We start from the raw sequence: 11725 nt of genomic DNA on the forward strand, positions 1-11725 counted from the left end.
CTGAATTCAGTACCCCATCACGCACTATATACACACCAGTACATATACTGGTGTTTATGCCAGATGTGCCTCCTGAAGGTCCCTCAAACACCAGCAGAGGTTTTATTTTTTAAAATAAGGTAAAGGTAAAGGCCCTCCCGTTGATCGTCGATTTGCTCGAGCGGGCCCAGTAACGTCTCCATTGGAGACTTTGTTGTTACTGTGTCTGGCATATCGAATACTCTCGGTAGCTTGCCGGGCTCTCCGAGAGGGGCGGAGGAATCGAACTCGGGTCGGCCATGTTGGCCGCTTGTAAGGCGAACGCCCTACCCGCTGTGCTATCGCTCCAGCCCATTCTATTTTTTTTAAATAAAAAAATTAAAAATTAGTTTATAAAAATTAATTTTTTACGAAGAGAGTGGAGAGAAAGTGCAGTGTGTGGGCACTTTTCTTCCATGCGGTGGGGACCCAGGTTTGCTTCCCAACGCTCCCTGGGTCCCCCGAGCGCTGCCAGGAGGGATCCCTGAGGGCAGAGCCAGGAGTCAGCCCTGAGCACTGCTGGGTGGGGATCCCTCCTGGCAGGGCTCGGGACCGTGTGTGGCGCCAGGGATCGAATGAGCCAGCCGTGTGCGAGGCAAGGCCCTTCCCCCTGCGTTCTCTCTCCAGCCCTGAGCTCGGTTTTCCATAGAGACGGCGAAGGGGGGGGGGGGTGTCTGCCTTGGGTTTGTGGCAAAGTCCCTGTCCATACCCATGAACACGGCTCTCTCGTGAGCCTGTGGTGCCGAGGGGTGTGACCCAGTCCCCCAGGTGTGCTCCTGCTCCCCTGCTTTGGCTATTAGAACAGGAGAGAGGCCAGCGCCTTTGCTTGCTGTCGACACAAGGGGGCATTGAAATGCTGCAACTGGGCTCGCGGCTCCCTCAGGCTTGCCTTGTCTCCGTTGTCCTGGTTTGGGTTGGAGGTGGCGTTTCCATTTTGGGCGTCTGGGGCTGGCCCGAAGTCCCTCAGGAAGGCGTCCTTCCTCTTCCAGGGGGTGGAGCTGGCCCTTCGGAAGTGAGGGGCTTAGCTTCTCAGCCAAGCTCGCTCTGGGGTCAGGGGCACGGCCGGGCCTCGTGTTTTCTCTCCTGTGCCCACGTTGACATGGCGGTGGGCGAGCGATGCCCCGCTCTCGCCCACATTCCCAGGGGCGCGGGTACCACCCCTGCAGCCCCCACTGCCCTGCAGGAGCGGGGAAGGGACTTTCCTTCCTCATCTTCAGCATCTTCAAAAACTCACTCTCACTTTCACCATGAGCCAAAAGATAGCGTTCAAGCAAAGAGGACAGCATCCTGCTCTTCTGCCAGGGGTTAAGGGGACCCACACCCGCTGGTGCTCGGGGGACCATGCCATGCTGGGGAGAGAAAGAACCCGCCAGAGCTCCCTCGGGCTCCGTCTTCCCGGGCCCTTCCCCCCTTTGGTTTTGCACCGCTGAAGGCTGACCCCAGGGCCTGGCACGTGCAAGGCGGGTGCTCTGCACGGCGCCGCATCCCCAGCCGAGATCCGGCCTCGCCGGTGAGGGCCTCACGGGGAGGCCAGTGAGAAGGGCTCTTCCTCCCGCCCCCGAGTGTCGGGCATCGGGGCGGGAGGGCCAGAGCGGCTGGGCTCCCCGACAGCCGTGCTCGCGCCCTGCAGGACGGTTACGAGCAGCTCCGGCAGCTCTCCCACCACACCATGAAGGGCGTGATCCGGGTGAAGTTCGTCAACGACCTCGGGGTGGACGAGGCCGGCATCGACCAGGACGGCGTCTTCAAGGAGTTCCTGGAGGAGATCATCAAGAGGGTGTTCGACCCGGCGCTCAACCTGTTCAAGGTGCCGGCGGGAGCCCGGGCGGAGGGACGGGTGGGAAGCGGCAGGCGGGCCGGCCGGCCTGTCCAGGCCGCTCACCCCTGCCTCCGTCGGGCCTCCCCCTCGCAGACCACCAGCGGGGACGAGAGACTCTACCCCTCGCCCACGTCCTACATTCACGAGAATTACCTGCAGCTCTTCGAGTTCGTGGGCAAGATGCTGGGCAAGGCCGTGTACGAGGTAGGCCTGGGCAGGGCACGGCTGTGGCGGGCGGGGCAGTGGGGCTGGACAGGCCATGGGGCTTCGGGTCCGCCCGTGGCCATTCGGGTAAAGTCCAGGAGAGGAGGACGGACTGCACAGCCGAGTGGACACAAGCACCGGCGCTCTGCTGGGTTCTCTCCTGCTGCCCGCTTGGCCGTCCTGTGGGCTGGTATCTTGGCCCACGTCAGCCCGAGAACACCGAGGCGTCAGGATTCGCGCCCCCCCCCCCCCCCCCCCGTAGTCTTGTGCGAAGGCAGAGCCCGAGTGTGAAGCCAGGCGCACTGGGCGCCCTCAGGAACCACCGACCTTGCCCTTCCCTGCCTATAGCCCCCCTGAGCGATGCTGGACCCCCACCAGGTCCCGAGGCCGCCCTGCCAGGCCCTGCCTATTTCTCAGGCTGGGTCTTCTCTTCCCCTCGAGACATGCGTTCTCCCAGCTGAGCGGACACAGCAGCCGTCTGGCCCTGACGCAAGCCCCCGGGCCCCTCCCCTCAGCTGGCGTCCCTCCCTCAGTCTCCGGGACCTGGGAAGCCCCTAGACCCACCAGGTCACATTGGCCGAACAAGGAAGAAATGGTGCTGTCCAGGGGTCCCGCTTGGGAAGGCCACAAGAAGGGGAGGGAGGCGTCCGAGATGGCCTGGGGCCCAGAAGGCGGCTCCCACGTTCCCTTCCTCCATCCAGGGCATCGTGGTGGACGTGCCCTTCGCCTCCTTCTTCCTGAGCCAGCTGCTCGGGCACCACCACAGCGTCTTCTACAGCTCCGTGGACGAGCTCCCCTCTCTGGACTCGGAGTTCTACAAGAACCTCACCTCCATCAAGGTCAGTGGCCGGGGCCGCAGCACAGCCTGTGGCCAGCAGCGGAGGGGCGAGGCCCAGCGTGGCACGGGGCCCTGCTGGCCACTGCAGCCCCTCTCCCCCGCGTCAGGGCCACGCAGCGGCCCGACAGGCCTGCGCCACGGGGCGGGAGGTGGACCCTGAGGGACAGAGCTGTCCTTGTCCCTAGCTCTTACCTCCTCCTCTGTTCATCAGCGCTACGACGGGGACATCGCTGACCTGGGGCTGACTCTGTCCTACGATGAGGACGTCATGGGTCAGGTAGGTGTGTCCTGTCCCCTCCCAGAGGCTGCGAGGCTGGGGTCCATCGGGACCCGCAGCTCCACTGGGACAATTCTCAGTCTTCCTGGTGAGGGTTAGCTGCCTCGCGTGGAGCCTCAGGATCTGGATCGGGGATGCCCCTTGTCCTGCTTGAGCTCGGTGTAGACAGCAGAGCGGGGAGAGGAAAGCCTGGAAATGCAGGCTGCGGAGGCTTCGCCCAGTGGCCCAGCTTTTATCCAGGTGCCCAGGCCCTTGGGCAGGTGCTGCAGCGCCCCCTACAGGGCGTCGAGGGCTGTCACACTGGAGGAGCCTCCCAGTAGAATGTGGGGCCAACGTCCTGGCCTGGTGCCCGGGTGTCCTCCTGGTCCGCTCGATGGCGCCTGGCAGTCTCCAGAGTGCATCGGAGACCACTGTGCCGGATACCCTGGGGGGGCCCTGGGAACCCGCCTGCCTCGCCCTCGAGGTAGCCCTGAGCAGCCTCAGCTCAGCTTTCCCAACTCGGTGTCCCAGAACCCTTCGGGGAGTTCTGGGTTTCCCTTCAGTCTGGGGACCATTCCTGGTCGTGCTCATGGCCACTCCCAGTCGCGCAGTGTTGGGGGTCGACCCTGGGACAGACACGCACACAAGCACATACACACACACAAGCACACACATGCACGCATACTGAAGCACACGCACACACACACACACACCGCCTGAGCTCTGCCCCTTGAGCCACCTCCCCAGACCCAGGTCACTGGCTTCCTCTCCGCAGCAGTGGAGTGAGGGTATAGTCCTCAAAAATTTTAGTCTCTCGTCTGAGCTTAAAATCCGTGTGTATGCTCAGAGTTGTAGGTGGTTCGTGGCCGTCCTTGGTGTTGCGGAAAGCAGTTCGTTCTCTGGTCTTCAAATGGATCTGCCTTCCTCTCGACGTTGACGTTTTTCTCTCCCGAACAAAAAAATAAATTCCTAACTGAAAGCTCAGCTATAAATGATGGGCCAAGGGAATCCCCCCTGGGCCCTTCACTTAAGCTGCTACTTCTTCTTCTTCTTCTTCTTCTTCTTCTTTTTTCTTAATTTCTTTCTGGTTTTGGACCACGCCCGGCAATGCTCAGAAGTTACGCCTGGCTCTGCACCCAGGAATCACTCCCAGAGGGCTCATGGGGCACACAGAATGCGGGGGCTGGAACCTGGGGGGCCGGCGCCCCGCCGCACGGTCGCCCCAACCCGGTGCTTTCTTCCCTTTCGTTTTCAACCCTCGCCCAGCAAATGAATTAATCTCACTAAACAAGCGTAGCGCAGAGGCCTGGAGTGTGTGCTTTGGGGACCCTGAAATCAATCCCTGGCACTGCACGGTTTCCAGAGCCCTGCTGGGTGGTGGCCTGTGTGTCAGAGAATAAATGAACGAATAAAATGAGCGTGAGGATGGAAATGAAGAGGACCTGCACGACCGGTCCTGGGGAGAGCCACGGCGGATGCACGCCTGTCTCTTCAGAGGACCCGTCCCCGCCCCAGAGGGTTTTGGGTATCTCCCCTTCCTAAATGACACCGGTCTATGCCTGCCGTTACATAATCTGCCTTTCATTCCATCTCACATGACAATTTTTAAGGCTTCTTATCCTATTACTGATGGCTGCGCCGTCGTCCGGGGCCTGCTTGTCCATCCGCGTGTCCGGCCTTTGCCTGTGCTCTGGAGGCTACGTGTCACCTTCCGGGACCTACCAGGGGCCCCCAGCCTCCCGGGGCAGGGGCTCGAGAGTGTCCCTGAGTTCAGATGAGGAGAGATCTCTGCTCTTCCCATCACGCAGGGTCTCCGTGCTCGCACCTGAACCCTGGCTTTGTGAGAACGGCCGTGCCCACACGCACCCCGTCTTGGTTCTGCCGCTGCCCCTCCCCCCTCGCCTCCAGGAAGCTCGATTTCCCCCCTGTGAGTTCTCTGGAGTCACTGCTCCCCCTTTTTCTCCCCCAGCTTGTCTGCCACGAACTGATTCCTGGAGGGAAGACCATTCCTGTTACAAATGAAAATAAGTGAGTAGAGCGATTCGATTTTTAAGGTCACCACTCGAAAAGACTTCATTCCGCCTCCCCGGCTTCCTCTGAGGATTTATTAAGACGGATGGGAGTCGAAAGGGGCCATAAACATCATAATGGAATTTACTGGTTACAGTTCATAGGCTGAAATCCTATTCCTTTCGATTTGCAAAATCAGAGCGGACCATTTATTCTTCACGGCGGCACTTCTAAGGTCAGGGGCACCCGGGCCACGCATCCCTGGGAATTGAGCGGCGGCTCCGGCTGCAGACACAGGGCCTCTGGACGGGGGACGTGTGGCCCTCGTAGGAAGCTCGGCGTCCTTGGAGAGGCACTGTGCGGAACCCGAACGCTGCAGACGGCGGGACTCTCGGGTTCCGGCAGCTGTGGTCAGGGGTAACAGACTTCTCGGAGTGTCGCCTCTCTGTCACCTGGGAACCGAGCCCCTCGCATGCCCTGTTCCTGCCCGCTTAAAGAGCAGAGCCTGGCAGGGGCGGAGCTGGTGGCCCAGTCAGTCTGTCTGCTGCCCCCAGGCTCAGCCGGGCATCCCCCTCTCCGTGCCAAGTGAGCGCTCTGTCCCCTCGGATGGGTCCTTTGCATCCAAGACACGTCACCGCGTGGCATTCCCGGGCCGCACGTGTCCCCCGGACCCGGTGGTGGAGTCAGTCTGGGGGCCGCCAGTGCATCTTGCCTTAGCACAGACCCCTCTTTTTCTCATCTTGACTGAACCAGCCCCACCAGACCCCCCCCCCCCCCCGGGGACTCGATTGACGGCCGAGAACACAGGCTGGGTGGTGGGAGCTGACTCTGAACAGCCCGAGGAAGGCAGTGGGTGTCGCCCAGGCGGGAGGCAGAGTCCTGCGCTATCCCGAAGCCTGTCGCGTGCAGAGCCATTTCACAGCCACCAGCCCCGGCTGTCGGGCAGGGCTGCTCCGTTCTCAAAGGCCCGGCCGCCCTCCTTCCCTTCCTCTGGGTAAAATGGAGCCGGGGTGATGACCGGCCCCACGATGTCTGGAGGAGTGGTGCTAACAGGCGCGCGTGGACGGGCACGAGTGGGGGCCACGCTGTCGGCCCATCAGTCGACGTTGTGGTAGTTAGGGTTAGTGACTTGGAGCTGAGCCGTGTGGGGTGAAATGGATTTGTTTGGCGTTTGGAGAGCCGTCCCGGGGCCGGCCCAGGGCCTTCGTTGTGAAATCAGCGGCCTGCTAGGACCACAGCGGGGCTCATCCAGGGGCCTCTTGGAATGTATCTGTGTCTGTTCGAAAGCGTCTGATCACATGCTGGCCGGCGAGTCATTGCTTTTACAGGTGCGGCCCTGGACACGCCTCTGCCTGGCACCGTTGCTGGTGCTCTGTTTTTCCCCAGGGAAAGCCAGCAGCTGTCGGCCCTGTCCCAGGCTGGCCTCCTGGCCCAGATCGGCCAAGGCTCATCCACGTTTCACCATGCAGTCTCCTATGCTTTGAAGCTTATTGGAGAACCAGTTTGTATCCTAATCGGTGTATCTCCAATCAGGTGGCATTCAAGTCCAAAAAGTCCCCTTTGTGCTAAGGAGGGCTGGCATCCGATCGATCGGCAGTGTCTCACTCTGATTCCTGGCGCAGGACGAGCTGGCTGCAGAGCAGAGTGAAGGCAGGCCCTGGAGTGTGTGTGCCTTCAGCGTGCGCCCTCCGCATCACCACAGTTCCCATGAAAATGCTCTGAACCATTGGTGCTTTGGGGGGGTTTTTTTGCTTGTCTTTTTGTGTGTGTGTTTTTGTTTTTTGTTTTTTTGTTTCGTTTTGTTTTGCTTTTGGGGTCACACCTGGCAATGCTCAGGGGCTAATCCTGGCTCTGCACTCAGGGGTCATCCATGGGGGTGCTCGGGAGACCACCTGAGATGCCGGGGATCGAACCTGGCTCAGCTGCCAGGCAAACCGCCTCCCCGCTGTGCTCTTGGTGCTTTGTTGGTGCCAGGTGCCTGCCCTCCCGTTCACTTCCGTTTTTCCCTCTTGTCGCCCCAGAATCAGCTACATCCATCTGATGGCACATTTCCGGATGCACACGCAGATCAAAAACCAGACGGCTGCCCTCATCAGCGGGTTCCGTTCAATCATCAGACCCGAATGGATCCGGATGTTCTCCACCCCCGAGCTGCAGCGTCTCATCTCGGGTGACAATGCGGAGATTGACCTGGAAGATTTAAAGTAAGGGCCGTGCGGGGGGAGTCGGGCGGGGAGGGGCAGGACAGAGCCCTCGGGCTCCTCAAAAGCTCTGCGTGCCGGCTGCTGGGGAAACGGGCGCGGCCACTTGTCGGCCTGGGGACTCCGGGACCCTCCAAGGTCCGGCTGGGGAACGGGGGCCGGCTCCCCTGCTCTCCGCCTGCTCAGCTTCCGGAGACGCGGTGGCCATGCGGGAGCTGCCTCCCACACGGTGCCCGTGCTCCGACTGCCCGGCTCGAGTCCAGGCCAGCCTGTGCAGGCAGGTGGCCGCGAGGGCCTGGCTGAGCACCGCCCACTGTCCGGCTTCTTTGCAGGAAGCACACGGTGTACTATGGCGGCTTCCACGGAAGCCACAGGGTCATCATCTGGCTCTGGGATATCCTGGCGTCCGACTTCACGCCCGAGGAGAGGGCCATGTTTCTGAAGGTATCTCGCACCCGTCGGGACCCGCGCGCAGACGCTCTCCTGAGCCTGGAGGGCCGAGGGCTTCGTTGACTCTGGAGAAAGGAAAATCATCCGGAGGAGGCCCCCTCAGTAGAAAACCCTTCCCCGGGATCCGAGAGTGCGTGTCCTGTCGGCCGGGGCTCCCCGGCTCCTGTTCACTAGCGCTTGCCTTGAGAGCTGCCCTCCGCTCTCCCTTTGTGGTTTTGGGGTCGCTCCCGGCTGTGCCCAGAGCTTCCTCCCGGCTCTGCGCTCCAGAATTCCTCCTGGTGGTGCCAGGGACTTGAAACCGGGTCAGCCATGTGCGAGGCGGGCGTTCTACTGAACTGTCGCTCCAGCCCGACTTCCTTTCTGTGAGAAAAAAGGAACGTTGATCACCTCGGCTTCAAGTCCAGGCAGGGTTGGGGAGCTCCCATGGGGTCCCGGGGGCACTCTGCCGCATCGGGCCCTGGGGGATGACCCTGGCCCCCACAGGGCACTTCCCAGCAGCCCTGCAGGGTGGTGCTGGGGTTCCGAGCAGCACCCCAACCTCAGGCCTTGGTTGGCGGACTCTCGCCGCCAGCGGCCCTCTCTGCCCACGGCCTCCTCAGAACATACACAAGATGTTTGACGTCCTTGCTCCTCCAGCGGGGTGGGACCCTCTCCGCCCCATGCTGCTTGGTGTGTGTTGGGGCGGGGGGGGGGGGGGGTGGTGTTCAAGCTGCAGTACCCCCGGCAGAGCCGCTGACCCCAAGACACGGCGAGTCCTCCCCAGGCCTGACGCCACAGGCTTCTGTGATGATGAGCAAATGTCTCTTCGTCCTGTCTGAGAAAGGCGCTCGGGGCCGGAAGGAGAGCTCGGGGGTGAGGTGCTCGCCGTGCATGCGGCCACCCGCAGTCCGAACTCTCCACCACACAGGGTCCCCCAGCAGTGCCTGTGTGGTGCAAACCCTCCCACCCCCGCCCAGACACTCCTGGGCTTTTGCACGATTCGCACGGACCATCTCTGGGTAGTCTCCTGACCACCCCGAGCACTGCTTCGAGGTGGTCACAGTCGCCGCACGCGGCTGCGCTGGGTGCCGTTTGAGCAGCACGTCTCTGTGCCCCAGAAGGAGGGGGAGCATTTGGCTGATTGTGTTGTTTTGTTTTTGTTCTGGGGGGCCGTAACCTGGCAGCACATAGAACTTCCTCCTGGCCGTGTGCTCGAAATGGCTCGCGGTGGGCTGGGGAAACACGGGCTGCCAGGGGCCGAACTGTGAGGCCGACACCCTCCCTGCCTGGCCCTCGCTCCGGCCCCCTGTAGCAGAGCCAGCCAGTTGCTCAAGCCCAGGAGGTCGGCGGCTTCCCAGGGCCTCCCCTTGCGTGCTGGCCCCTTGGGTCCCGGCTGCGGGAGGGACGTGCAGGCTGTGGTCTTGGGCCGACGGCGCCCAGAGGGAGCAGAGGGGCCACTCGGCCACCCCTGACCCCGCCCGTGTCACAGTTTGTCACCAGCTGCTCCCGGCCCCCGCTCCTGGGATTCGCCTACCTCAAGCCTCCTTTCTCCATCCGCTGCGTGGAAGTCTCCGACGACCAGGTACCTCCTCGGGGGCGCCCGGTGGCTGCCTGCTGTGGCCCCTGGGGCTGGGGGTGGCCATTCCTCACCCCCACGTGAGGTCCTTGCTACGCTCCGGACCGGGCAACGGTGCTGCAGGGGTGCCGCAGACGGGCTAGCCGGGGCCCTGCTCCGGCGGGGAGGGGCCTTTCTCCACTCCCTGGACGAGGCCTGGGGAAGGGCCGCAGCCGCCCTCCTGGGCTGGGCTCGGGTCCGAGGGGGCTTGGATGGGCCCAGCAGGAAAGCCACCCCCTCCCGCTGCTCCCTGTGGCTGGCAGGAGAGAGCTCGGCACTGCAGGCCAGCTAGGGGGCGGGCGGGAGGGTGCCGTGCCGGGTGCGGCCCTCTGGGTCGGCCGGGAGAGGGAGGCTGCGTCTCCAGGGAGGCCCCCGCCCGGGCGTGGCGTGTGCTTGCAGGACACCGGGGACACGCTGGGCAGCGTCCTCCGCGGCTTCTTCACCATCCGCAAGCGGGAGCCCGGCGGCCGGCTGCCCACCTCCTCCACCTGCTTCAACCTGCTCAAGCTGCCCAACTACAGCAAGAAGAGCGTCCTTCGGGAGAAGCTGCGCTACGCCGTCAGCATGAACACGGGCTTCGAGCTCTCCTAGCCGCCGGCCGGCCCTGCCCGCCGCCCCACGCCCCGGACCTGGCGCGCGGCGGGCAGGCCCAGCGCCCCGGCCCCGGCCACTCTCGATAGCCATGAGCCCCACCCCGCCCCGTGACGCCCCCCACCCCCCATCCCCAGCCCCACAGGAAATCGACCTCCGGGTTGTGCCAGCTGCTGCCCCGAGCGCCGGGCCCGTGACGGCACAAGACTTGCTCTTTCTGACGGGCCGGTCTCGGGCGGGGGGGTGTCTCTCCTTCCCGCCACGAGGCGCGGCTGGACGTGCGCGAAGCACCCTCAGCAGCCGCGTGGGAGGCTCCCCTTCCGTTTCCAAACACTATCTCAGGTAAGGCCTTGCCAAGCCGCTATGCACTCGACACAGCCTCGGCCTCCGTCTCCCCTGAGCAGCGGGGAGGCCTCGGAGCACAGACAACAGCCTCTCTCCAAGCCGTCCTCCCCATCGGCACCTCCCCCACCGGGAGGTCATCGTCCGCCCCGCCTGCCTCAGAGGCCGCCTCTCGTGGGCCCACTGGCCTCTGCCCCTCCCAGGGTCCTTCCGGCTAGGGGCTGGCGCTCTCGGCCTTCCCAGCAGCTCCCCGGGGACAGCAGGGGGCGACCACCCTCCCGGCTCACCCGAGGAAGGAACACACAGCGACCTTAGGCCCCGGGCCCACCAGGCGCCTACTCTCCTCCCTAGACTGGACAATCTCTAGAGACTCGGGGTTCGCCGCCCAGAGCCCCCCGCACTGAAGGAGGCCGCGGCGGCTCGCGTGTCTGCACTCGATGTCGGACCCGCAGCCCTTCGCCAACCCCTCTGTTGGGAGAGCCCGAGGGGCTGGGGCTGGGACAGCCCCGCAGTGCTCTGGGCCGCCCCCGGCCAGCGCCTCGCACTCACACATTCCTCCACCCAGGTGAGGCCGGAGACCGGCCAGCGGCACCTGCCCCGCTCTGCCCCGCAGGGCGACTCGGGCTCACAGCTCTCCTCCCAGCTGCAGAACACCAGCCAGAGCCGCCTGCTGGCCTGCGTGCGAGGTCGGGGCCCTGGCTGGGGGTGCACCCGGGGCTGGGCTGCTGGCCGGGTAGAGCATGTCTGTCTGGGGCAGAAAGGTGCCCAGGAGTGTCAAGGCAGGGATTCAGTCTGCACTGTTGACGATGTGGTAGTGAACCGATTCTGTAGTCTTCCCACGCCTTTCTCAGCCTCCGTTCCTCAAAGATCTCTGAATGCGTTGCTGGGTACGAGGCAGGTCTGTCTCCCTCGCGTCAGCCTGCCGCACCCCCAGGTCTGCTCCCCGTGAGTCGGCCGGCGTGGGCGGGGGCCGGATTGCGGCGCTGGGTCAGCCGTGCGCGTGGCTTCTGGGGACGGCGGTCGTGCGTCAGGTCCCGGAACTCTTGCACTGTCTGAAACACTGAATCTGTACTTTTATAGCTGGTGTTCACGGACACCGCGATGGCTCTTGATGGCTCTAAGTGGGGTTTTATTGTCTTTCTTACGGCTTGAACGATGACCAGAGGCTTTATTAAATTTGTACTTCGGCACCGGGCGCCTGTGTCGTGCTTCGCCCGCGGCCCGTCGGCTCCCCGGGACATAGCGAGACGTCACCTCTGCTCGAGCTGGCGTCCAGCTCGTGGTGGGAGGGAGCACGTGTCAGATGGCACTCGTGCTCCCGTGACCCACCCGTGCCAGCCCTCTCATCCCCTTCCCAGGGGCCACCATCACCTTCCATCGTGAGTGCACAGAATGAGGGAGG

General features: G+C 63.4%; 1 protein-coding gene across 1 annotated transcript in view; it reads left to right on the forward strand.

Annotated features, from left to right (window-relative positions):
- The window catches only part of UBE3B (ubiquitin protein ligase E3B), a 49264-nt gene extending 39142 nt beyond the window's left edge, over positions 1-10122 (forward strand). Inside the window, exons 19-27 of the mRNA XM_056114472.1 lie at positions 1649-1825; positions 1931-2041; positions 2743-2880; positions 3091-3156; positions 5105-5163; positions 7167-7349; positions 7679-7790; positions 9265-9357; positions 9790-10122. Of these exons, the coding sequence (XP_055970447.1) occupies positions 1649-1825; positions 1931-2041; positions 2743-2880; positions 3091-3156; positions 5105-5163; positions 7167-7349; positions 7679-7790; positions 9265-9357; positions 9790-9981 (1131 nt within the window). The 3' untranslated portion in view covers positions 9982-10122. The remainder of the gene's footprint in view (positions 1-1648; positions 1826-1930; positions 2042-2742; positions 2881-3090; positions 3157-5104; positions 5164-7166; positions 7350-7678; positions 7791-9264; positions 9358-9789) is intronic.
- The last annotated feature ends 1603 nt before the right edge of the window (positions 10123-11725 follow it).

This window comes from Sorex fumeus, unplaced genomic scaffold, assembly GCF_029834395.1.
Source record: "Sorex fumeus unplaced genomic scaffold, SorFum_2.1 ptg000025l, whole genome shotgun sequence".
NCBI classification, from domain to species: Eukaryota; Metazoa; Chordata; class Mammalia; order Eulipotyphla; family Soricidae; genus Sorex; species Sorex fumeus.